The sequence below is a fragment of the Narcine bancroftii genome, chromosome 9 (genome assembly GCF_036971445.1).
Source record: "Narcine bancroftii isolate sNarBan1 chromosome 9, sNarBan1.hap1, whole genome shotgun sequence".
NCBI lineage: Eukaryota > Metazoa > Chordata > Chondrichthyes > Torpediniformes > Narcinidae > Narcine > Narcine bancroftii.
The window spans coordinates 39,657,723-39,685,424 of NC_091477.1; the positions used below are offsets into that span (position 1 = coordinate 39,657,723).

The following is a 27,702-nucleotide window of genomic DNA, read 5'->3' on the forward strand; positions in this document are numbered from 1 at the left end:
AGCGGGCAGTTGGGTCACCGGCTGATTGTCATCAACCCACCCCTTAGCAGTTTGGGGTCCATGGATTAACAAATCGTGTTCGAACAAGGTTTTACTGTTCAATTTTTGCTTTGCTATTATGAAATTGTACTTTTATGGTGTACTCGTATGGTTAGAAATAGTAGAGGATGAAAGGTGGAATTACATTTATTCAATATGGATACATCAAAATGGAAATTTATTATATTTGCTTTTTCCTCTCATGCTTAGCTGAATTTCCAGATGGTCCAATCTATTGCTACTTGGTCATCCCAAGCATCAGTACTAGCTGCAAGTTAAAATTTAATTAGTTTTACAAGGAGGCATTCTTCTGGTCTGGTTACTCCAATCAAAGCAATGGTGATGCCATGATGCAAAAGAAATCAATGCTAGAATATGAGTTCTGTTCTCAAGACTAGTATTTAGTGTTTTCCTCGCCCACCCTTAAAACTAACCTAGAAAAGTGGTGATGTTTCATCATATTCACTTATTAACATGGCGATTATATAGATTGCTTGGCCATTTGCAAAAAGGGCAGTCCTAATGATGGTCTCCTCCCCAGTAGTGATATTAGTGAATCTGTCTTAAAAATGTCACTTCATAATTAATATTACTGGAATTAGCCTATACAAAAAAAAACATTTAAATTCCATGGCTGCCAGTGAGATTTAAACTTTTATCTGCAGATCATTAGTCTGGATCCCAGTCTAATAATTTAATCACTTTGTAATGAATACTACAGTATATTTTTTCCTCTATCCCCATTACATCTTTGACAGGCAACAGTTGACAGTTTAAGGCTTTAAAATATATAATTTCAGTTATGCTCTACAATTAAACACACACAACTCTCATAACTTTGTGTAAACTTTTATTTGGATAAAAAAGATTTTTTTAATAAACATTGCTCAAATTTTTTTGAACTTACCAAAACCAATATTTGCACTTATAAAGTCTAACAATAATAATTTTTTTTTAAAAATCACATTTTGGTATCATTAAATATGTGATTAGTTTCAAAAGAAATATCAAACAATTGAATTTCAAGTACTCCATTTCAGTGTCAATACTAGATTTATTTTATTTAATCCACAGTTTTAGGGAAAACAATTAGACTTTAAAAAGAGTACAGTAGTAGAGATTGTGTAATAAATCCTGTGCAACAACTCAATTCATAATGACCAAATCTACTCTGCAAATGCCGAACTTCACTAGCAAGTGGAAGCAGTGAAACTAGAATTATATGAAAGCTTGCCTGCAGTGAAATGAACATGGCTTTTATCAATGTTAGCACCTGATAGAAATTTTAGAGGTAAGTTGTTGCAGTTAAGTCACAAAATATTCAGGGCATTAAAGAACCTGCATTCAAAGTTAGCTACAAAATGATGTAGGTCAGGTCAACTCAATCCAATTAATTAGTTTAGTCTGTCCTACCATAATCAATAAATACCAGACTAATTGGTACTTCTGTGTGGACTCTCAAACACCAAGCTATGTTTAATCATACATTAACAGGGATCATCCAGAGTTTGCTTTACATCAAAAAGTTCAAAACCATTTGTAACTTTTTATAAATGGCACCCAGACGATTCTTAATAAGGATGAAAAGATATTTATGAAATTGTAATATAAAGGAAAACAGTGCACTAAATTCTCTGCAAGCACAGTTTTGGTTATCCAGTGATTCAACTAAATTTGGGAATTATAAAAAGTTTTGGAAGCACCAGGTATCTCACCCAGTCACAGTGGAGTACTATCACTTTTAATATAACTAAACCAGTTTGCAAAAAAAAATTGCCTTCAGAATACAACTTAAAATGGCACAAATGACAAATCAAATACACACTAGAAAACAAATTGCAAAGAAAACCCCTGAGATTTTGGGATATTATTCTCCCATATTGTATTTTACATTTAAAAAAAGTTCCAGCATTATGAAATGAAATTATTCATGCCTGAAAATAACAAAACTCATTTCTCAAATGATATGATTAAAATATGGAATGGTAACACGATAAAAATGAGCATTTTGAATGCCACATATTTGGGTTCTCCCCAAGCTTTAAACTACTGACCATGTTTGATAGTTCAGCCTGAATGCTATTACCAATTTATGGTTATTATGCACTGAAGCCTACAAAGTCGCAAGCAAGTAGAACAAAAAGCAGGCATGCTCTTTTAAGGGTTAGTGCCAAACTATGCCTCATCCTTTCACTAATTATCAGTCAAGTTCTTATTGTAAATAACTGTGCTTAAGCATTTTTGGTCTTTATCTTTTGATGTCCCAAGCAAAAATATTGGACATAATGACTTTAAATTCCAGTCACCTGAAAGCAGATACCTAAAATTCAAAGGCAAAAAAATGGAATTCTATATTTCAGAGTGAGGAAGATGTTTTCTGAAATTCAAATCAAGTCTGCAGTAATTGGGTATAACAGCTAAAATGTGGTCATTCCCACCTTCTTTCAGATGGTTATTTTCTCAAGGAGAACCCAGATAGCATTGCTTAATGAAAATGTAGAATTCTCAGAAAAATGTGTTAACATACATTTTTTTTTACCTGTGGAGGGGTTGGGGGAGGGGGGGCTGTTCTGTCTAGGGAAGATTAGTCTTCAAGACTATCCCTGAAAGAAAAAACCAAAACAAAGGATTAGGTTAAAAATGCACATCACTCAGGGCTTTTTATCTGATGCAATTTTAAATTTTGCCTGTTCAAATCACATCATGAGAATTCTTTATTGGAGGATGGAAGATTAGTGACCACAAAACCAAATGGTTTGAATTGCTCTGGACAATGAAGCAGTATAGTTCATTCTCATTTATTTTCACACTAAGCACATGCTTGTGGATGCCAGGAGCAGAAACCATACTAATGTATTTTGGGAGCTTTAAAGCTGATTGGTATGCCTCAGATGAGGAATTGTTAAGTGATCAAATTTGAAACCTAGTTGTCTTATTCTGGTTCCAGAATTCTGCATAAATAAAAATATTTCTACTATTCTGTCACTGTCACGAGAAATCTAAATTTAGTTGCTTTATTGCGGGGCGTTGACTTGAATACAGTTCATCATTGATCAGAAACTAAATGAGTGCCTACAGCTCCCACATCTCATTCAACATATCTGCTCTCAGATTCCTGGAACATTATAGTCACATTAATTACAATGTATGTTCAACTGCTGCAAGATTGCTTCATGAATCTGAACCAATTGTTCTTGCCTAAATTGCAAATCTATTCAGATTTGGGTCTTGATTTTGGAATTTTATACACATTACAACCATAGATAGTTATACAAACTTTAAAAAGAAAGCGCAAAGAAGCGAGTGTATTCTCCCATAAAAATCAGTGGGTAACTGAGCAGTTGTATCCTATTGCTAGAGTAGAATGATTGTTGGGAAAGGCATCTAGCACTATTTCATCAAGCAGAAAGCTAGAATATGCTTCTCTTATAGAGAATCTGCCAAAAGTGTGCATTTCTGAACAGGACCAAAAGGGATAATAAATGCAATTTGTAATAATTGCTCTATCCTCAAGACAATTTTTTTTTTTAAAAACAAAAATGTATGCAGGATAAACTCCAATACTAGACAAACCACACAGCTGAGTACTTACCTACTGTTCAATTATCTCAAATAATTAAAATACAAGAGATAGGTTATGAACTCAGCTGTATCAATCCTTATGTGAAGGAAACTTTGAATTTCTAAACCAACAATTTAACTGAAAGCTCTATGCACAATCCACCCTTTTGATACTAGATGTATATTACAGGTATTAAATTACTGACATAGTGTCTGCAAAATTGTACCTCAAAATGCCAGTACAAGGTTTTAAAGATGACAACAAAAACACAGAATATGTATTTTTATTTATAACATTCCTTGAACTCATGGAAAAAAAATCTTGTTTGGTGCAATAGAAGCACCTTCAAAGGGTTAAATACACATGTTGTTAGAAAAGGAAACTACCTTGAGGCAGGGTGGCTGCAACTTTTCATTCAACAAAAAAAAAAAACCCTCTTCACCACATGTCCTTCGTCAATGGAAATTAAAATGTAGTCTTTTCTTCACTTGCTCCAATTACAAGCATTGCCAAAAGAATCTCAGCACCCATTTTTCCTGCATCTCCAAATTTTGCATCATTAATTGAGATTCAACAAATGACATCTTTTTCTTCATTGCTGTTCTCACCTTCCCTATTCCATTATATTGATGCAGCTGTGCTAATGCATATTATAAACAAAATTTTCATGGTTAATCCTAGATAAGCAGCTCCATCCCAATCAAACTACAATTGAAGGTACTGCTGAAGATAGAAAGACAGTTATCGTTACGCTGGTGCTAGGACATGTGAAGTGTTACCTGTAAGAAAAAGAAATAAATACCAAAAATTCAGACAGATTTTAAATGTGAGCTTTATATATTTTAACAGAATCAAGGTGAAAACTTCAGGTTTTCTTCTTCAGGTTAATCAAGGTAAGCATCACAAATTAGTCAAACTGCTTACCCAACACATTTTGACCGTCAATTTACTCTCATGACATTTCTTCATGGCCTTGCAATCCGAACAGTTTTCAGTGTGCAACCCAAATATTTGTTGGGGAGAAAGAAATTCATGGGAAATGAATGTTTAAAAAAAACATTGAAAATCTAAAAAGAAAATGCTGAAAAGACTCATTCATTCTGATGAAAGCCTCCAACCTGAAACTAGAACTGTTACCCTTCTCATGGTCGCCGCCTGACTTGCTGAGTGTTTTTCGCATTTTCTGCTTTTATTTTAATTCAGTCACCAGCATAATGCAAGGTAAAGATGGAGCTGTGACTACTAGTGCAGAGAATCTATCAACTTAGACTATTGACAAGACAAACTAAACAGTGCAGAAGGAAAGAACACAGTAGGTGAGGGAAATTTAGAAAGTCAGAAAGAATAAGAGAGTAAGTGAATGGAAGACATGGCAAACTGTACGTAATGTAGAAAATGGAAAGTTATCTAACCAGATTTTAAAAATATAGTTTTTATTCTTAGGAGAGAAATTGAAAAGTGCTGATATACATAAATTTTGAACACAAATCACTGGAATTTATCATGCCTAGTACCATCAATAAAGATGTCATTTTGCAATTATATAGGGCACTGATGAGACCACAGCTGAAATACTATAAAGGCCTGGTGACCCTTCCCAAAGAAAGATACACTGCAACGTCATAAGTACCAGATTAATTCCTGGAACTTTAGGGATGGGAGTGTGGGTGGCTTTGAAGAATTGAATTATGAGGAGTGTTCAGTAGATTAGGCCTATTTTATGACCCAAAGTTTAAAAGAATGGGAGATATGGGAGAAGGTCATAATGAAACATAGGATATTCTTATAAGGCTTTGAATGATAGAATTTTCCTCTTCCAAGGCAATCTAGAGCCAGAGCGCACTCTCAAAATGAAGGATTAGTCAATCTTGAAATTCTCTTCCCAGGAGGGTTATGCAGTTCAGTCAGAGTACACTCAAGAAAGTCTTTTGGATTTTAAAGGGATCAAAGATAATAAACAAAAGTGGCATTGATGGTCTTACTGAAAAATTAAATAGATACAAACCAAAAGGCCTACCAACACTTATTTTGTATATTCTTGTGCTTCTTGAATTTCTCCTAATTCTTTCAGTTTTTCTTTATCTCCTGCATTGTTCTCTAATTCTCGTTTTATTCGAAAACAAAAAAAAACCCATTAAATTAAAAATTTTTAGCACTTGATGAATTGGTTATGTATCTTTATCTTTGCTACATAAAGTACAGTTTGACCTGCTGTGTTTTTCCAGCATTGTTTTTTTCTTCAACCACAGTGTCTGCAGACTTTTGTGTTTTACCCAATTAATTTTGTCCAACTTGCTACCCCCGTCACTCTGGAAAAACTCTCAAAATCCATTTTTTTTCCCTACCATATTTTCAGTCAGCTCTCCCAATGCAAAGGTCAGCATTTGCTGCTATACTGCTTCCCATCTTAGCATTCTCTTTATGCAAAGTTTCCTCTAATTATTTAATTTGGTCAATGCAAAATATTTTGTTGCATTTGCTTAATGCTATACATGGAACAAGTATTTCCACTGAAGACACAAAATAAACATAAACATGGCTATTACATCTCAACTCCTCATATTTTAAAGTTAAAATGTATTGCATGGGAAATTAAATGATCAAAAAACTGTGCATTATGTATTTAAAACTTTGGAAGTAGTTTAATATGGGAAACATTAGTTACTTTAAAAATAATTGGATTAAATTTCCTCAGCACATGATTATCATGGGGCAGCACAGTTTGTGTAGAGGGTGGCATGGATGACATAGCGGTTAGCGCGACACCTTTACAGTGGCAGCCATCAGGACCGAGGTTCAATCCGGCGCTGTTTGTAAGGAGTTTGTACATTCTCCCCATGTCTGTGTGGGTTTTCCCTGGGGGGGGGGTCTCCAGTTTCCACCCACTATTCAAAATGTACCAGGATGTAGGTTAATTGGGTGTGAATTGGGCAGCATGGACTCGTGGGCCAAAATGGCCTGTTACTGTGCTTTATGTCTAAATTAAAAAATGATAACATACCAGCTTATAATTCTGTAACTAAACAAGGTCATAAGGGAAATACGAATGCAATTATGGCATGGTAGAATTTTTTAAAAAAGTCTGCTACTCGAAGCGACGAGATGAAACAAAAGTGGTTAAACAGAAAACTGCTTCTGGTTTGGCACTAACTGCAGACAGCACAAGATGTTAGAGATGTTCAAAAGGAAATAAACATGCTCCATTTAAGCATATAATTTTCTAATGCCCACAATTTGTTCTTTCTTCTGCATCGGATTGGATTTGATTGATAGAACTTGGAGAACCAGAAATGGACATATACTGAGTGGTCGCCACCAATGCCACATATTGTACAAAAAAAATCACAGAAACATCCAACAAACAATGTCTGGATTACCCATCCTTTTGTTTAGATGTCCTCAAGTAGAAAAAAAAAGTGCCTACTATTTTTAAGTACTAAATGTAATATCTTTAAATGGGTCTTAATTATTATTTTATAATGTAAAAATGAGGCATTATAAAATCAAAACAATAAGTGAATGCAAAAATAGAAAAATAAAAAGATGATACAAGACCTCAGGGTGTACCTGAAGCTGGAGCAGAGAGCTCCTGTTTTTCAGGCTCCTGTGGAGGATTTGGAACAACTTCCTCATTCATTTCTGTAGCCATAAATTCATGAACTGCCTTCTCTATCTGTGGTTTGAATATGTGATACAGCTTCGGATCTACGACCTGAGAAATAATTCTGTCCACGCCAGATTCCAACATTCCTGATCTGTGAGATGCAAATGCAATTAGTTTATTTCATAATGAGTTTCTCCACACATGAAATTAAAATTCCTATATTTTTATCTAATTCAAAATATAGAACGGAGACCAATGTAACAAAAACTTTCTGCAACTGACAGCTTGTCAAAAAAACCTGAGTACACAGTAAAGAGGTAGTGGAAACAAAAACATTTACTCGTTTTAACCCATCGAGTTGAAGCCTGTGATTTTCTTTATCGGAGGCAAGTAAATTTTGTGAAGGGAGTTTTCGGCTTTGGCAGAGAGATTTAGGATACAAGTTAGTAATCAACATTTTTCATTTTTGAAATTAACCACAAATACTAGAGGGGAAAAAACATTGTTTCTTGCAGAGAATAACTGCAGTTAATATCAAAAGCACAATTGCAATATGAAAAAAAATGGGCAATACATAGTTTTTAAGTTATTATTACATCACAATTAGACAAAGCTTATGAAATGCACAAAAAGAAATAGTAAAATGACTCCTTGCACTTTTGTACGAAAAAAGTGGTCATTCAATTAAGTGAAAATTTTAATGTAGCTACCCTATTTCCCCGCCATCTCCTCTCAGCGCTTGTGCAAGTAATTAACCATATAACAATTACAGCACGGAAACAGGACAATTTGGCCCTTCTAGTCCACACTGATCCAAGTACCCACCTCTAATCCCACTTACCAGCACTCTGCCCATATCCCTCCATCCCCCTCCCATCCATATACTTATCAAACTCTTTCTTAAATGACAAAATTGACCCTGCCTCCACCACCTTTCCCGTAAGCCCATTCCAAACAGTAACCACTCTCTGAGTAAAGAAGTTCCCCCTCATGTTACTTCTAAATCTTTGCCCGTCAACTCTCAACCCATGACCTCTTGTATTCATCTCTCCTACTCTCAATGGGAAAAGCCATTCCACATCAACTCTATCTATCCCTCTCATTATCTTAAACACCTCTATCAAATCCCCTCTCAGCCTTCTACGTTCCAAAGAATAAAGACCTAATTTGCTCAATCTCTCCTTGTATTCCAGATGCTGAAACCCAGGCAACATTTTTGTAAATCTTCTCTGCACTCTATTTTGTTAATATCCTTCCTATAAATCAGTGACCAGAACTGCACACAGTACTCTAAATTTGGCCTCACCAATGCCTTCTACAGTTTCACCATTACTTCCCAACTCTTATATTCTATGCACTGATTTATAAAGGCAAGCATACTAAAGGCCTTCTTCACCACCCTATCCACATGCGCTCCTACCTTCAGGGAACAATGCACCATTATTCCTAGATCTTTCTGCTCCACCGCATTCTTCAATGCCCTCCCATTTACCACATATTTCTTGCTTTGATTATTCTTTCCAAAATGAAGCACCTCACACTTATCAACATTAAACTCCATCTACCATCTTTCTGCCCACTCCTCTTAGCAGTTTAAATCCCTGTGCAATCTTTGAAACCCTCTTCATCATCCACAATTCCCCCTATTTTAGAATCATCTGCATATTTACTAATCCAATTTACTGCCCTATCCTCCAGATCATTAATATGTATGACAAACAGCAACAGTCCCAATACCGAAAGCTGAGGTACACCGCTTGTCACCGGCCTCCATCCTGACAAACAATTATCTACTACTACTCTCTGGCACCTTCCTTCCAGCCACTGTTGAATCCATTTGACTATCTCCAAATTAATACCCAAGGTCTTAGCCTTCCTAACTAACCTCCCATGTGAAACCTTATCGAAGGCCTTACTGAAGTCCATGTAGACAACATCCACTGCTCTACCCTCATCAACATTCCTAGTCACTTCAAAAAAATTCAACAAGATTGGTCAAACATGACCTTGCATGCACAAATCCAGGTTCAGTGTTCCTGATCAGACCCTGTCCCTCCATATACTTATATATACACTATCTCTAAGAACACTTTCCATCAATTTACCTACCACAGACGTCAAACTTACAGGCCAATAATTGCTAGGCTTGCTCCTCAAACCTTTTTAAACAAAGGAACCATATGCGCAACATGCCAATCCTCCGGCACTATACCCGTCTCTAATGACATTTGAAAAATCACTGCCAGAGCCTCTGCTATTTCCTCACTAACTTCTCTCAAGGTCCTGGGGAAAATCCTGTCAGGATCTGGAGACTTATCCACCTTTATATGTTTCAAAAGCTCCAGTACTACCTCTTTCTTAATCACTGTAGTCTCCATATTTACCCCCTTTGCTTCCTTTACCCTGCACAGTTCAATATCCTTCTCCTCAGTAAATACCGAGGAAAAGAAATTGTTCAAGACCTTCCCCATCTCTTTTGGCTCCACACACATTTGTCCTTTCTGATTCTCTATTGGACCAATTTTGTCTCTCACTTTCCTTTTGCTTTTTACATATTTGTAGAAACCCTTTGGATTTATTTTCACCCTGCTTGCTATACCCACCTCATACCTTTTAGCTTTTCTAATTTCTTTCTTAAGATTCTTCTTACATTCAATATAGTACCCAAACATCTTTTTTCAAACCAAGTTTCCAATATTTCCAATATCCCTTGAGAATCATGGCTCTCTCAAACTTTTGACCTTACCTTTCAACTTAACAGGTTTATAAAGATGTTGTACTCTTAAAACCTCTCCTTTAAAAGGCCTCCATTTCTCTATTACATCCTTCCCAGAAAACAAATTGTCCCAATCCACCCCTTGTAAATCCTTTCGCATCTCCTCAAACCTAGCTTTTCCCCCACTCAAAAACCTCAACTCTGGGCCAAGACCTATCCTTTTCCATAATTACCTTGAAGCTAATGGCACTATGATCACTGGACCTGAAGTGCTCCCATAACTCTGTCACCTGACCCATCTCATTCCCCAACAGTAAATCCAACACAGCTCCCTCTCCAATTGGTACCTCCACGTATTGACATAAAAAGCTATCCTGCACACATTTTACAAACTCCAACCCATCCAGCCCTTTCACGGAATGGGTTTCCCAATCAATATTCGGAAAATTAAAATCCCCCACAATCACTACCTTGTGCTTATTACAAATATATACTATCTCCCTACTAATTTGTTCCTCTAATTCACGTTCCCCATTTGGTGGTCTATAATACATCCCAATAATTGTAACTTCCCCTTTCCCATTCCTCAATTCCACCCAAATAGCCTCCCTGGATGAGCCTTCTATTCTATCGCACCAAGCACCACTGTAATATTTTCTCTAACAAGTAGTGCAACCCCATCCCCTCTTGCCCCCCTGGTTCTATCACACCCAAAGCAACTAAATTCAGGAATATTTAGCTGCCAGTCATATCTCTCCTGTAACCATGTTTCACTAATCGCTACCACGTCATACTTCAAAGTGTCAATCCATACCTTTAGCTCATCCAGCTTCCTTACAATGCTCCTAGCATTAAAATATATGCATTTTAGAGATTTCCCACTTTTTACTTCCTGTATGCCCCTATCTTTACCAACAGCTCTTTCCTCCCCCCAGCCATTCTAGTTTAAAGTCTCCTGAGTAACCCTAGCAAACATCCCCACCAGAATCCTTGTCCCCCTGGGGTTCAAATGCAACTTATCCTTTTTGTACAGGTCACATCTACCCCAAAAATGGTCCCAGTGATCCACAAACTTGAATCCCTGCCCTTTGCTCCACCCCTTCAGCCACGCATTCATCCTCCATCTCATTCTATTCTTGCTCTCACTGTCGTGTGGCATAGGCAGTAATCCCGAGATTACTCCCTTTGCGGTCCTTCAAAGCTCAAAAATATGTAGAGGCCACATAATAATACAAAGAGGAGTAGGAAAAGTGAGAAAATTTAAATAAAAATATAGCCAATGTAATGTTTGACATTGGAGCAAAAAAACTGCAATGAAAGGAAATAAAACAAAAACGGTCAGGTTGGAAAAGCATAACGAGTCAAACGGTACCAAAAGGAAAGACAACGGCCAATATTTCGGACTCATGTTTAAGAATGATTATTTTTGAACAGGCAAGAAATTAAAATTTAAAGCAAAAAACACGAGAGTAATAGATATTAAAGACTTGTAGCGTGCCGGGTCAATCCTGTACACGATGGGCCAAATCGCTGTCGTGAACATGGGCTTTTCCCCCACCACACAGAAGTTCCAGGCTGCAGGAGCACATTGCCACAGGAACAGCCAGGCCTCACAGCAGCATTATGACATCACTCCCATGAGCCTGTCGCCTTCCCTAAAAAGGAACACGTGTGGTTTGAATAAGCGGCAATTACTGGTTTACTTGCTTGGTGTGGACAACATTTATTTCAGCAACTCTGCCTTTAGCAGTGCTACAGACTTTGAATTTAGCACAAGTTACAATAGTCTATTTTTCCTATCAGCCCAGAAAATTGTTACTCAGTACTTATAGAATTTAACCATGGTCAGCATTTTGGCTATCTGTTTACAGTCAATGAAATTATGAAATGTTGCCTTGCAAGACTGATCAAAATATTTTAATTTGACCTTAAAATGAACAGTTCAATAGAGCTTAACGTACTCACTTACAGACCCTTTGTCGAAGTTCATTCCGCAGCTGATTTTTGTTAAGGCTTGGATTCCATTCATGATTAGCCAAATGATTGGACACAAAATTATCAACTCTCTGTCTGAGATTCTGATAGGCTGGCTGCACAAAAATTGGATTAAAACAAGCCAAATAAATGTCAATAGCTTAAAAATGCACATAATTATTGTTTATATAAAAACATGTTTTCTCCCAATTATCCTGTTCTTGTGCGACTCAAAGAATTTACAGATCCCCTTACTTCTCCCCCCCACCATCCCGTGGCACAGTTTACACATTCGTCCCATTTCTTTATGGGTTCTCCCAGGGTGCTTCGCTTCATCCCACCTGTCAAAGATATCCTGGAAAATAAAACTGGCTTAGTAAAAATTAGTTTGATTATTTGAACAGACACAGTCTGGTGTCTATGCTTTAAAACGGACTCTTTTACATGCCACTCTGAAGACAATTCAAGGTGGGAGGAAAAAATATGCCAGGCCAACAAGCACTTTATTCTAGAACAGAACCTATTATACTGTGACCTTAAAGCTTTCCAGTGAAGATTACTTCTACATTCCCAAGCATGTGCAGAGAGATTTTCTGTAAAAGACATGTTTTCAAATAAATATTTTGAACAGACAATAGTTACAATATGCTACTCACACAAAAATATTTCACTTAATATTCAAGTATTTTCTAGTATTCATCTTTATCATTGAAGTTCTCCATTTTCAAATGGATGTCATATACCAGAAACTTAAGTTAGTAAGGAAATTGCCGTAACATTTGTCCACCTGTGGCTGAGATTTGAAATCACTGATTTTATTTTTAGAGTGCTGGAATTCACATCTCCTGTATTAATGAGTGCTTCAAATCCCTCTCTAGCAAGAGGAAACTACTGCGTTTTCTATAGATTTGGGCTAACATCATTTAGGTTAAAAAGCTGGCTTTAAGTCACAATTCAGGCATACGTAATAAATGGTGAATAGTGTCACCTATAATTCTTGGACGAGAGCCTGCTGGTTGACATGGCCGGCCCTATAAAAGGCAACAGATAGTTTTGTCTTTGTTAATAGTTCACTTTAATAAGTGCTCTAAAGATAATGAAGAAAGGTGGAGGATCAATCGAGCATGTCTCAGAACTTCATGTGAGAAACTTAAAATCTGCCCAAGAACAGAACATGACAGGTGGTTTTATGGACATCTTGCACTCTGCTGATAAGCTTCTGAAGTGCTCCCCTGCTGTTTCAGTTAAGCCTTCAAAAAAGTTCAAATTTTATTTCAGACGTTTCCTGCAATTTGAAGGGAAACAGAGCTGAGCATTGCTTTCGATACAAAGCCAGATAAGACAGAAGTTTTGTTCTTATACTTTGTATCCAACCACCCGATCTTCCCTGTAATTTCACTAATCATCACATAACTGTTTATGTGTTTGAAATAAAGGCCATGCAGTGAACTTAACTGTAGATAAATACAGTCAAAAATAGTTCACATCTGTTAAATGTGCATGCTTCTACAGTGGCTCCAAAATGTTATAGTTGTCTATACACATAATAGGTGGCAGAAAGCAAAAAAACCCAACATCTTCTGCTATGGCAGCAACAACTGAGAAATTATAAATCTATTGAGAAGCAAAATTATTAAAATTAAAAGCAATTTTCTCTCAATCTCCATCGAATCCAGATCTCAAAGCTAATGTACAATAATTTAAATGTTGGACATCTCCTATTTTTTCTGCAATTTTCATGGATTACTTTAAAGAATTTTTTTTTTAAATATGGAAGCAGTTAAAAGAACAGCTGGCAATAATCTCAAACCACTTGAGTTTTGCTCAATATACAGTGACCCAAATTGTTCACTTGTTACTGATGTTATATACTGCCTGCCATCTGTTTTACCTTATTTAAAACTCATTAGCACTTGACAATTTTTTATATTTAAAAATCTACTCGTGTTAAAAATATCATGCAAAACATATTTTGCAGTTTTGCAATATTTGCTGAGAAAACACTTTGCCATCACATTTGAAATAGAACTAGTGTTTGAAATGTGTCAGATTTGCACTTAATGGCAGTCAGTAAATTGCAACATAATGCAATTTAGCACCTTAAGAGAATTACAAACAACAAAAAAGATAGCTCAAAACACAATGCTGAATTGATTCACTATAGCAATCCAATCCTAATCTTGCTTTAACAGTGGTTTAAACAAAAATGAGCAATTAACACTTTACAACCTCCAATTATAGATTCATTTTACTTTCAATGACTTATACAACCCAGCTTCTGAGTTCTCGATCACTTTTTATTTTACAGTATCTGGTATTTGTCCAGAAAAAGCTTCTCTGGTTTGGGTCTCTACCATTCTTTACATTTTCCAAGGTGGTAGTTGGTGGAAAAAAAACATGGTTGGACAGAGATAAAATAAATAAAACAGGGTAAGAGAAGAGTAGCCTGAGGAAGAGGATGCAAGGGGTAGACATCCCTTCCTCAAAACAGAAGGAGCTAGAGTCATACAGTATTGAGCAGGCCTTTCAACTCAACTTATTTAGACCAGTTACATTTGCTTGCATTTGATCCATATCCTTCTAAGCCCCTCCTGTCGCTAGATCTGTCCAAATGTCTTTTGAACATTGTAATAGTCCCACTTCTAGTTTCCTCCAGCAACTCATTCTCAGATACAAAGCACCTCAAGTGAAAATGTTGCCCTTCAAATCACTCTTAGATCTCACCTTAAGCCTATGCTGTCTAGCTCTAGAATCATCTACTCTGGAGAAAAAGACTGCAGACATTCACTTTATCCATGACCCCTCATGATTTCATAAACCTCTCAGATTACAGGTTATCCTCCTTCATTCCAGGGAATAAAAGACCAGGCACATCTAATCCCTCGCTACAACACAAGATCTCCAATTCTAGCCCAATCCTGATGAATGTACTCTATATCCCTGCCAAATTATTAACGTGCTTCTTTTAGCTGGGCATCCAAAATTGCATTTAGTACTCCAAGTGCAGTCTCACCAATACCTTGTGCAGCTGAAACACGAGACATTAAATATTTTAAAGGTACCTATGGATAGAATCTTGATAAACGAATGAGCTGAAGGTTACCAGGGATTTGGAAGACCACAGTTAGCAATCAGATCAGGCATAAATTGAATTATTGGACGGTGGCTCAAGCTCGACCAATTCCATCTCCTAATACACATCATCACTTCTGGGTCAGAAGAGCCAAAGTCGCTGGACGGGGACGAGAGGGCACATGATAGAAAAAGGCCAGGGCAATTAGGACTAGATTCACGGCAGAACCAATAGCAAGATCCACTGTAACAGGCATTCATGCCAGGCGATGTAGGAAGGCAAGGGTTGTGCATGAACCCGTGTGAGAAAGGGGAGTAAGAGAAATGGGGAGAGGATACAGAAAGAAGCCTGGGAACTGCAGTCCAGGGGCGATGGGGGCGTTTCAACAGGGAGAGCTGAAGCTCAATCACTGGCCCGAGGTCTGGGGGCTCTGGAACCTGAAACGCAGACGTGTCATGTCCCCAGGGTGCAAACCCCACCTCGCACACAGGGGCTCAGGCCGGCGGACGAGGGGAAGAAGGGGCCCGGTCAGCAGAGCAGCCCCCCCCTCGCTCACCTTGGTGTCCACATCGGCCAGGCAATCCCTGCGAAACTCGTCGAACAGGCCGCGGTTCTTCAAGTGATCCACGATCTTGGCAATTAAGTTCGGGTCTTCAGACGGCAGGTTTTTGGCCATTTGCAGGCAGGCTCGCGATGAAGGAGACAGATTTCGGGGCCACGTTAATATCGCGAGCGGAGGCAGTCTGCTGTCCCTGCGCGACTTCCGCCCTGGCACGAGAGCGCATGCGCAGAGGGCTGCGACGAGGGGCCTTCTGGGAAGTGTAGTTTAAAGGTTCCTCTTGAGGGAAACCTCAGTTCCTGGATGTGGGTGATGCACTGCTCAGGTGGCCGGCCAACCCCGTACGTAAGCAAACGATGGGCCGCTGCCGGAACTCGGCAAGCCAGTCAGCATCCAGGGATGAAAATGGTCAGTCCTCTCGAATTAATTAATCTTGAAATAAGTGCATGCTCTCTATCAAATTAATAAAAAGATTTTAAAAAAGAGAAGAAAAATAGTTAGTGTTGGGCGCTGTCAGTAGCCTCAATAATGACTCGGACAAAGACTGAAGCTTTACTGTACTAGAGACTGCCGGCCCCGGGTCAAAGCTAGGAATGAGTGGGAAGGAGAGGAGACTCGACCTTTATGGGCTCGGGTCACATGGGCAGGACTAAGGGGAGGAGCCAAGGAAGAAGGACACCTGGAGGGTGGGCCAGCCAGCACATACAATCATAATCCTAGACAGGGTTCTGTAGGGTCTCAAAGCCAAGCCATTGGGCTTTGATACCATCCATTTCATTTGAGTGAAAGCCTACGTGATAGTTAACCATTTCAGAAACGCTCGTTGCAGCAACGTGATTTGAAAGAGATATAAACTATTACATTGCAGGCTGATCTTGCAAAATTTGATTTTAGTATTTGTCTTTGGTGATCTGTTGCTTTTCTGATATCAGATTCAGATTTATTGTCAAGAGTTAATACATTACATCACATACAACTCTGAGATTCGTTTTCATGCAGGCAAGGCAGAATTGTCACTTATTGGTAGTGCAAAAAAACTGCACGCAACATGATCATGTAAACAAATGGGGCGACACAGTTAGTATAACGGTATAGCACAATGCTGTTATGGCGGCAGCGACCCTGGTTCGTATCCTGCGTTATCTGCAAGGAATTTGTATGTTCTCCCCATGCTTGTGTGGATTTCCTCTGGGTACTTCAGTTTCCTCCCACCCTTCAAAACGTACTGGGGGTGTAAGTCATTTGGATGTAATTGCGTGGCACAGGCTCATGGGCCAAAAGGTCGTGGTACTGTGCTGTATGTCAAGATATAAAGAAATGTAAACAAACTGCAATACAGAGAGGAAAAGAAATCAATAAAGTCCAAAAATAAGAGTCCTTAAATAAGTCCCTGATTGAGTTTATTGTTGAGGAGTCTGATGGTGGATGGGTAGCAGCTGTTCTTAACACTGTTGGTGCAAGTCTTGTGGCATTCATACCTCTTTCCTGATGGTAGCAGCAAGTAGGGTCCATGCTGGATGGTGTGGATCCTTGATGATTGCTGCCGCTCTCCGACGACAGGGTTCCCTGCAGATGTTCTTGATGGTGGGGAAGATTTTGCCTGTGATGTCCTAGGCTGCATCCACTACCTTTTGCAGGACTTTTTGCTCAGACCAGACCATGATGCAGATGGTCAGCACACTTTCCATCTATAGAAATTCGTCAGGGTTTTCAATGTCATACCAAACCTCCGCAAACTCCTGAGGAAGTAGAGGCATTGTTGTGCTTTCTTCTCAATGCCATTTGTATGTTGGGTTCAGGAAAGATCCTCCGAGGTAGTAACTCCAAATACTTAAATTTGCTCACCCTCTTCACCTCTGATTCCCCCAATAATCACCTCTGCCTTTCCCTACCTGAAGTCAACAATCAGCTCCTTTATTTTGGTGGCAGTGAATGTGAGGTTGTTTCTAACTTGAGCTGGAATAATGTTTAACAAGAAGCAATGCAGATGCTGGAGTTGAATTCAATCACAAATGTGCTGGAGAAACTTAGCGAGTCACACAGCATCCATACAAAGCAAAGGGCAAGCAATGTTTTCGGACCAAAGTCCTTTGTCAAGGTCCTTGAGGATACCTTTTCAAAGGGCTCAGGCCCGAAATGTCAGAAATCCTTTGTTTCTTTTAGATACTGCATGACCTGCTGAATTTCTCTAGCACGTTTGTGTATTGCACTGATTTTTAGTTATGAAGCAACATTTCATGAAATGAAAAATACATGTGTACTAACCTTGTCTGTTGTCAATTTCTGCTTTCATTATCCAAAAGTAGAAAGGCTGCTCAAACAATAAAATAATTACAGTGTATGATTTTGATACAGTAAGCTTTGGAAGAGGAGCATGGTAAAATTCTGGAAAATTAATCTAAATATTAATGTTGATACATGTAAGGTGACCTGCTGAGTTTCTATAGCATTTTTGTGTACAGGAACCAAGCCATGAAAGACCTCAACAATGAAGACGCTGTTTACATCCGGTACCACACGGATGGCAGTCTCTTCAATCTGAGGCGCCTGCAAGCTCACACCAAGACACAAGAGCAACTTGTCCATGAACTACTCTTGGCAGACGATGCCGCTTTAGTTGCCCATTCAGAGCCAGCTCTTCAGCGCTTGACGTCCTGTTTTGCGGAAACTGCCAAAATGTTTGGCCTGGAAGTCAGCCTGAAGAAAACTGAGGTCCTCCATCAGCCAGCTCCCCATCATGACTACCAGCACCCCCACATCTCCATTGGGCACACAGAACTCAAAATGGTCAACCAGTTTACCTATCTCGGCTGCACCATTTCATCAGATGCAAGGATTGACAACGAGATAGACAGCAGACTTGCTAGGCAAATAACGCCTTTGGAAGACTACACAAAAGAGTCTGGAAAAACAACCAACTGAAAAACTTCACAAAGATTAGCGCATACAGAGCCGTTGTCATACCCACATTCCTGTTCGGCTCCGAATCATGGATCCTCTACTGGCATCACCTACGGCTCCTAGAACGCTTCCACCAACGTTGTCTCCGCTCCAACCTCAACATTCATGGAGCGACTTCATCCCTAACATCGAAGTACTCGAGATGGCAGAGGCCGACAGCATCGAATCCACGCTGCTGAAGATCCAACTGCGCTGGGTAGGTCACGTCTCCAGAATGGAGGACCATCACCTTCCCAAGATCGTGTTATATGGCAAGCTCTCCACAGGCCACCGTGACAGAGGTGCACCAAAGAAGAGGTACAAGGACTGCCTAAAGAAATCTCTTGGTGCCTGCCACATTGACCACCGCCAGTGGGCTGATATCGCCTCAAACCGTGCATCTTGGTGCCTCACAGTTCGGTGGGCAGCAACCTCCTTTGAAGAAGACCGCAGAGCCGACCTCACTGACAAAAGACTAAGGAGGAAAAACCCAACACCCAACCCCAACCAACCAATTTTCCCCTGCAACCGTGTCTGCCTGTCCCGCATTGGACTTGTCAGCCACAAACTAGCTTGCAGCTGACGTGGACATTTACCCCTCCATAAATCTTCGTCCGCGAAGCCAAGCCAAAGAAGAAAGAAGAAGATTAAACTACAATCACAGTGTCTGCAGACATCCTTGTTTAACTGACTATTCATTTTATTGCCCACTTGGTGGCAGCAAACCATGTCTTTCTTCACTGACACAAATCCACCATAATCCTAATTCATTGCATGATGCAGAAATGAATGTCGGCCCATAAATCAATCTTTATTATTCCCAGACGCTTAGATAAATACAGTTAAATTAGATTAAAAATGGATTATTGAGGAAGGCATGAGAGGGGATTGCTGTGGTCTTGATAGAGATCTTTGAGTTCTCTCAATATTTGGTCCCAGAGGATTGAAAAATAGCTGATGTTGTTCCAAAGAAGGACAAAAGGAATAATTGAGTGGATTTTAGGCCCATGAATCTTACATCAGTAGTATAGAATCTATTGGAGATAATTTTTTCAGGGAAAGGATTCACTCTCATTTGAAAAAGCATAGGAATGTTACGAATAATCAACATGGTTTCGAATGGGATAGGTCATGTTGTACGGACTTGATTGAGTTTTATGAAGAGGTGACAAAGATAGTAATGAGGGAAGTTGGTAGATATTATCTACAGGCAACCAACTTGAGCTCCAATGCACACCTCTAACATGATCAGGAAGCCTCCAGCACCCTCATGCATCCCGGTTCCAATTCCTGGTACCCTTTCAGCTAGTTTCAAATCAGTCTTCAGCCTCAGATTCAGATTCACATACAATCCTGAGATTCTTTCTTCCCTGCTGGCATGACAGAATTACCACTAATTGGTAGTGTAAAAAATAAACTGTACACATCATAAACATGTAAACAAAGAACTGTAAACAGATAATGAACGTAAACAAAATGACTGTGCAATACAGGGAGAACATAAAAGAAAATCAATGAAGTGCACAGTAAGAGTCCTTAAATGAGTCTCTGATTGATTTGTCATTGAGGAGTCTGATGGTGGAGGGGTAGTGGCTGTTTCTGAATCTGGTGATGTGGCACCTAGACCTCTTTCCTGATGGCAGCAGCAAGAACAGAGCATGTGCTGGGTAGTGAGGGCCTTTGAAGATTACCTCTGGCTTTCCCTTCCTCTGAGAAAGTGGAAAAGAGACAAAAGTATATTCATCTCCTAGTTCTAGTCAGCTTTTCAAAATTGTCCTCTTGTGTCCTGGAACAAGTGTTACAACAGAGAAAAACATACATTATAGATAATGTGTAACATTTCACACCACAATGCTTTGGTACATCTTATCTCTGACAGGACACAACCACCAAGAAGAGCAGTATAGTGGAAAGAAGCAACCATAGGAGTGCTGAGCATTGTTTCCAGACTAATGAATTCCCACAGTACCAGGCCAAACATGGGTAAGAAAATCTTTTCCTTATTACCATCAACTGTCCTCCCCCAGATACCGATTAGAAAGTTCCCCATATTGAACACCACTTGAAAGAAGCACTGAAAATAATAAGAGCTCAAAAAAGGCAGCTTCTAACCAAATGGCATCAATATAGAGTTCTCTGGTTTCTGTGCACCTCCTTCCCTCTCTCTCTATCCCTCTGTCCCCTTTCTGTATTCACAGGTCTACCCCCTTCCCCTGATGAATTCTCAGCTTTTCTCTCCTGCCCTCTTATACATGTCCACCTCTGGCTTCTTGGCCTGCCTCTTTCTTTCCTCCTCCTCTGCCACTTTAATCAGACACTGCCTGCTTTTTGCTCATACTTTGATGAAGGACTGAGGCCCAAAGTGTTGGTTATATATCTTTGCTTCCTACAGATGCTGCAAGACCTGCTGAGTTTCTCCAGCTCTTTTGTGTAATAAGAACACAATTATACTTTGGGAGGGGCAATCAATAGCATTCATCAATGATGGCTTTGTAGCATTACCACTAACCATTGCTAGTTGTGTCTTGCAGTTCATGGCTATCAGAATAGAACTTCAGTGGGAAGTGCCACATACAAAAGTGCTGAGAAATTCAACAAGCAGGTGAGGCAATGTCAGCGATGAACGCGTCATGCATTGCCTCGTTTCCACACTGCTCCGCACTATGATCTAAAAAATTACAGTTTCTCTTTAACTTTTCCAACTCCCTGAATAAATCATCTAATGATTCTCCTGGCTTCTGCCACCTGGAAAAAACCTCAGTGGGAGTCTTCACATATAAACCATTTAACTTAGCTGAGTCAAACTTTTCACATCCTTCCATGTATTCAAAAATGTTGCAACTCACACAGTCTAATAATGTTCTATACTTGTTTGATATCTTGTCCCTATAGTCGTGGACGTAGTTCATAGAAATCATACACCAGTGTTGTCACTCCTTGGCAGCTGTTGGTGAGTCGGAGTCAATGTCTAAGCACTTGGGCCTCCAAGCTGTCTCCATGCTGAATCATAACGTTGAGTAAATTGTGGTGAGAATGAAAAATGTGGTGGCCGCTTTCCAAAATTTACTCAACTTAATTGTATAGTTACAGTCTAAAAATGAGAAATAAAAACTGCTTAGCTCAGACAACAAATTCCACATAAGTGGATTTAATCTAATTCTTCTGTACTGCATACAATCTAAATAGAATAAAAATAAACCTAAGTATGGCAGCAGTTAGAATTTAAAATGACACAAGGCAGCAGCTAAAAGCTGATTGGAGCAAGAAAGATCAGGTGACCCGAGGAGTGGCGGCAGGCAGAATCAACTAAATATGAAATACAAGCTCATTAACAATTAAAGAATAATATTGTAATATTACATTGACGTTAATGCTACCAGGTTAGAGAGTGCCCAGGTGTTGTTCCTCCAATATGCAGATGGCCTCAGTATGGCAGCGCATAAGGCCATGGACAGACATGTTAGTGTGGTAATGGGTGCGGAATTGAAATTGGGAGTACCCTGTTATTGCAGTGGACAGAGCGAAGGTGCTCAATCAAATGATCTCTCAGTTTATATCCAGTCTCTCTGCAGCAGAGGAGGCCACAACTGGGGCATGATCCCTGCATAAGTGATCCTTCAGTTGGAAGGACTGTGGATGATAATGAGGGAGGAGGTGTGAGAACATATAGCATTTCCTGCAGTTATAGGGGTAGATTTTCAATCCCATCCCATCATATTTAGCCCCTCTATTACTATCACAGTGTGGGCTACAAATGAAATCCATTTGCTCACCTAGGTCAGCCTATGATTTCTACCAAAAACAGGAATGAGGACAGCGTGCAAAAGAACACCACCATTTGCAGTTTCCTCTACAAATCATAGCTACTGGGTGTAAATCCTGGAATTCCCTATTCATCATTTCCATCTTCACAAGAAAATAATTGTCTTGGCAATGATGCCTACATCCCTAGAAATTAATATATAAAATGTAATAATAGAAATTGCATTCCTCTGACGATGTAGGATTTCATTGTGTTTCCTAATATAGATTAATTATATATGGTATTCTGAGTGATTACTTCTATAGATAATGCTTTAATATTTACTTCTTTTCTTTGTTGACTTGGTAACTTAGCCGGAAATGGATCCAAAACATGGGTGAGGCGGTGGGGGGTGAAATTTGATCCATGCGTATGTCCTTCTTTTCATTGGCATCGTAGAATATTTGCACACAAGCTTGTGTAATTAAAAAGTTCACCTTGAAACGTCATGTTTTTTCAGATATTTTATGGCATTTTCAGAATATATGGTGAAATATATTTATAATAACAATGTAATTAATTTCATCAAAATCCTAATCATATTCCTACACATTGAATTTCCATTTATGCACAGCACACTTATTGTAGGTGAGCTGTGTGCTTTATTCAAGTAAAATAAAGCATTCATATTGTGCAGTAGCCATTACAGTTCCCATGGAAACTCCCTAATTGCTGCCAAGACAATCATAGCCCTAACAATGAGCAGAAATAAGACAAAGAGGCTGTTGGCAATTGAAATCCCATAATTTTTTTACATACATAAGAAGATAGAAGTTAATTAGATATATAAAAGGACTTGGCGGACTGAAACTTAAGAAAAAAAAACATTTTATTGTAAGGAAGAGAACAGATCTTGTGTTTTAACAATAGAGAAAATAACACAATCTGTGGGACATGAGTTTCCAGGTTCTTATACTTATGCCATGAAACACCTCAACAATGAAGACGCTGTTTACATACAGATGGCAGTCTCTTCAATCTGAGGTGCCTGCAAGCTCACACCAAGACACGAGCAACTTGTCCGTGAACTACTCTTTGCAGACGATGCCGCTTTAGTTGCCCATTCAGAGCCAGCTCTCCAGCGCATGACGTCCTGTTTTGCGGAAACTGCCAAAATGTTTGGCCTGGAAGTCAGCCTGAAGAAAACTGAGGTCCTCCATCAGCCAGCTCCCCACCATGACCACCAGCCCCCCCACATCTCCATCAGGCACACTGAACTCAAAATGGTCAACCAGTTTACCTACCTCGGCTGCACCATTTCATCTGATGCAAGGATCGACAACGAGATAGACAACAGACTCACCAAGGCAAATAGCGCCTTTGGAAGACTACACAAAAGAGTCTGGAAAAACAACCACCTGAAGAAACACACAAAGATCAGTGTGTACAGAGCCGTTGTCATACCCACGCTCCTGTTTGGCTCCGAATCATGGGTCCTCTACCGGCATCACCTACGGCTCCTAGAACGCTTCCATTAGCGCTGTCTCCTCTCCATCCTCAACATTCATTGGAATGGCTTCATCACCAACATCGAAGTACTCGAGCTGGCAGAGTCCGCAAGCATCGAATCCATGCTGCTGAAGACTCAACTGCGCTGGGTGGGTCACGTCTCCAGAATGGAGGACCATCGCCTTCCCAAGATCGTGTTCTATGGCGAGGTCTCCACTGGCCCCCAAGACAGAGGTGCACCAAAGAAGAGGTACAAGGACAACTTAAAGAAATCTCTTGGTGCCTGCCACATTGACCACCGCCAGTGGGCTGATCTCGCCTCCAACCATGCATCTTGGTGCCTCACAATTCGGCGGGCAGCAACCTCCTTTGAAGAAGACCGCAAAGCCCACCTCACTGACAAAAGACAAAGGAGGAAAAACCCAACACCCAACCCCAACCCACCAATTTTCCCTTGCAACCGTGCCTGCCTGTCCTGCATCGGACTTGTCAGTCACCAACGAGCCTGCAGCAGACATGGACATACCCCTCCATAAATCTTTGTCCACGAAGCCAAGCCAAAGAAAGAAGAATATTAAAATAATCAGTGCATTACATAATATAAATAGCAATTTGGTGAGGCAGATTTTGCAAAAATACCAACATTAACGTGGTCTAATTCGATAAAGACATGTAAATATCCCAAAAGCAATGCTTCATAATGGTCAAGTTTTGAGGTGAGCTAAAGTATAGAGACCATATAAGTATAGAATCTTCTCTGTTCCTCTGTCTTGATCTCAATGGCTCCATTGTCTAATCTTTCTGTGTGCACAGAAGTTTTTGATTTTCAATTTAAATATTTGAAAACTTATCTTTGAACATTTGTGATAAACTGAGGCATTAATTTTTATTATAATAGTTTTCTTTATAAAACTGTCATTTACAGATAGGAAAATGATAACAAGTTTGTCCCATAACAATGATAGATTTAACAATTTTAAGTCATGCTATAAGCTATGACAATAAAGTTCAAATGATTTATCACAATGAGAAATGTTACTCTCTTTTAATGTGCTCCAGTTTCCATGACTTTTTTGCAAATAACATGAATTAATTGAGACTTTTTTATGCTGTCTCAGAACCTTTGAGTAAGTGTCACAATGGTAACACTTCCCCAAATCAAAATGGTCAATATATTTTATTTCAACTAAAACCTACTAACTTTGAGGAAGTTGGGCTCCACATATTTTCTTTTCCAAAGCACTGCTTTCAGTTTCTCGGTGTTTTTTGTCCAATAAAAAAGAATTGTGATAATTATGGCAGCCAGTTCAGTATTTCAGCTATTACCATCAGTGGCAGATTAACCATTAGTCTTAAGCAGAGGGGCCCGGAAGGGCGGGGGCTCAGCAGGAGTGGGGAAGTGGGGCTCCCAGCAGGAGCGGGGATGTCAGGCTCCCAGCAGAAGTGGTGACTTTGGGCTCCCGGCAGGAACAGGGACCTCAGGATCTACAATTTTTTTGCAACATTTGAAATAACAAAATATTGTCTGATAAGCCAAATAAAACATTGTCAGAATTTTCACTTTTGCATTGCAATAGTGATTAATCTTCAATAACACTTTGAGGGTTTCTGATCCCTGCCTCAGTTGCACATTGTTTAAGCAACAACAAATGTGGAAGACAATTAATAAACAACATGAGATTCACCCCATATTTTAATATACTACTGTTGTGATTGCAATACTTTCCATTGCTGGGTATATCTTGCAGCAGCTAATTGGGGTTCAGCCCTAAACATAGGTGTCAACTAAAAAGTTTGCATATTCTCTCATGACCAAATTGGAGCTCCCGTTTCCTCCCACATCCCAAAGGCACAGTGGTTGGTCAAGTGTCTACTGTAAATGACCAATTTGTCTAGGTTAATAAAAAAAAATTGAGGAGTCAGCTCGACTTATCCTTTGTGGAAAAGTTTTTCCAGACCAACACCTTTGACCATAAGGCCATCAGGCAATGGTCAGCACGCAATGTACTACAGAAACTGAGAGATGAGGACTCGATGGACCTGATGGGTGATGCCTTGAGAAAACTGACCAAGTCATTTGGTGGAATGCCTCATCACCAGGGCTCACAAACAATGAAGAACACTTGGCCTGGCTGGTGGTGAGAGGAACCCTTCCAGTCAGTTTCTTCCTGTACAACTGGAACATCACTCACTACGCATGAGTGGAGATGGTCACGCACCTCTTTGGTGAATGCTGATATGGTAAGAGTGTGTGGAGAGGATTTAAGGGTCCTTGTCATGGTTCATCCCTCGCAGCAGCGAGTCATTTCTGATCTGCGGACTGTTCCTGGAGGACACATAGATTCAGACATCAAGAACTGTTGGAAGACCATCAACTCGGTAAAAGACACACTTTGGTCTGCCCAACACCTGTTGGTCTTTCAGCGCGTGGATATGTCGGTGAGGAAATATTGCCAACTGGCACATTCCAAGCTGCAGCCAATGTGAGGGTGCTGTGGAGAAGGATCACAGTCTAGACTCCTACCATTACCGGGCATTGGGGAGCTGAGATTGAAGAGAAGTCCTTCATACAACAGAGGGGAAGGAGAAGTGATAGGGGGTTATGTGGTGGTAATGTTCAAAAATGTAACAAGGCACAGTGACGGGAATATATGGATATGAACATAGAGGTGGAAAGAGACACTGTACTTTTTTTCCTTTTGTAAATAATTAGTATGAATAAAGTCTATTTTTGGAAAAAAATTGATGAGAATGAGTGAGAGAGAATAAGTTTCAGGGTACATGGAAATAGGGTGAGCTGGATTGAAACCCCTGGAAGCTGGCATGGATCAGATTGGGCTGAATTTTCTCCTTTAAGTTATAAAAAAAAGATGGAAAACAAAACATTTGGGGGACGAATAAACAAATTAGTTTGCTTATATTTGTTAGATTAATCCCACAATATTAAGTGGAAATCTGCCTAAATATGCCAGATAGAAGTGGCCCTCAAGTTAAACTCCTTGCCCAGCTCCTTTCAGCATTCCCAGGTTAGGCATTCTCAGATCCTTCACAGCCTATTCTAAAAACCTGGACATATCAATCCTTACAGTATTTCCAGATAAAGTGGCACATTATCAGCATACTTGCGATGAATTGTGTCTACGATGTAGTTACGGTTCATTCTAGGTGATTTTTGTGAACAGCAGTTCAAAATCCATGAAATGCACCCAAAAGTGTTCAGGAAGCAAAATCTTTGTTGTTCAGTGTTACCTGAGTGAGGTTCATAAGCAGTCAAACTGGTTATAATAGTCTTACCAAATTTAAAGTCAATATTTGACCTTATTACAAATATCCCCTTTTTTTCACACTATTTCCTCAAGTTCTCATTTCTGTTTATCTCTAACTTTTCCAAGTTCATATTTATTTATTTCCCTCTCTTCAAAATCAACAGATTTGTTGAATATTTGCAGTATTATCTGCATTTACATCAATTTCATTCCTGATCATGCATTTATCCAGTTGCTATCCAAGAACTTAATCAACAGAAGTTCTCTGCCACACCTAGAGGATCAAGAATATGGGTTATTGTTTTCCAATTTCACTTGTTTGAGATGATTGCATGGGACAAAAAAAATTCAAAAGGTTTGCTGTTGAAAACTTTTTCAAAAAAACATTAGGGATTAGGATAGACAACTTCAAGTTGAACACAAAGATAATTTCAGATTTGCTGTATCAGATTTTCTGATTTAGCATGTTCAATTGCATAATAATGCTGACAAAGTCAACTAAACATATTTTGTCACTGATTTTCTTTTGTACTCAGCATCTAATGCCTCTCGTGTCAGTGTGCAACAATAGCTGGTCAGCAATGATGGATTCCAGTTGCCCTAATACTGCTTTTCTATGGTCGCAATGTCCCGGTGAAGTCTTTCACCATGTTCATCACTGACTGCACCAAGATCAGCAGGGAAGAAGTTCAAGTGCAAATTCAGGAAATGAATTTTC

At 39.4% G+C, this 27,702-nt stretch overlaps 1 protein-coding gene and 1 long non-coding RNA gene across 6 annotated transcripts in view; one reads left to right on the forward strand and one right to left on the reverse strand.

The window, feature by feature from the left end:
• Positions 1–1,073: 1,073 nt before the first annotated feature.
• On the reverse strand, positions 1,074–15,873 carry bod1 (biorientation of chromosomes in cell division 1). 5 transcript variants are annotated; one of them, XR_011344905.1, is made up of 5 exons: positions 15,525–15,869; positions 11,887–12,011; positions 7,169–7,356; positions 4,210–4,380; positions 1,074–2,642 (listed from the first exon to the last, which is right to left on the reverse strand). XR_011344905.1 is itself a non-coding variant. In XM_069898857.1 (4 exons), exons 1-4 carry the CDS (start codon positions 15,642–15,644, stop codon positions 2,614–2,616), a joined length of 462 nt encoding a protein of 153 aa, XP_069754958.1. In that variant the 5' UTR covers positions 15,645–15,873; the 3' UTR covers positions 1,074–2,613. The 5 variants fall into 5 exon arrangements, 3 of the variants coding, with proteins under 3 accessions (XP_069754958.1, XP_069754957.1, XP_069754960.1); XR_011344904.1 differs by having other exon boundaries at positions 3,988–4,380; XM_069898857.1 differs by lacking the exon at positions 4,210–4,380 and having other exon boundaries at positions 15,525–15,873.
• A 2,842-nt stretch (positions 15,874–18,715) lies between these two features.
• Positions 18,716–27,702, forward strand: part of LOC138742890 (uncharacterized) — a 146,054-nt gene continuing 137,067 nt past the window's right edge. The window contains exon 1 of the long non-coding RNA XR_011344499.1: positions 18,716–20,450. This is a non-coding gene — a long non-coding RNA (uncharacterized lncRNA). The remainder of the gene's footprint in view (positions 20,451–27,702) is intronic.

Coding starts and splice junctions, on each gene's coding strand:
- bod1 (XM_069898856.1), bottom strand. CDS start 15,644: ATGGCCAAAAACCTGCCGTCTGAAGACCCGAACTTAATTGCCAAGATC. Junction 12,012..15,524: donor TGGCCGATGTGGACACCAAG/GTGAGCGAGGGG, acceptor ATTTTTGTGCAG/CCAGCCTATCAGAATCTCAG. Junction 7,357..11,886: donor CTTCGACAAAGGGTCTGTAA/GTGAGTACGTTA, acceptor TGCATCTCACAG/ATCAGGAATGTTGGAATCTG.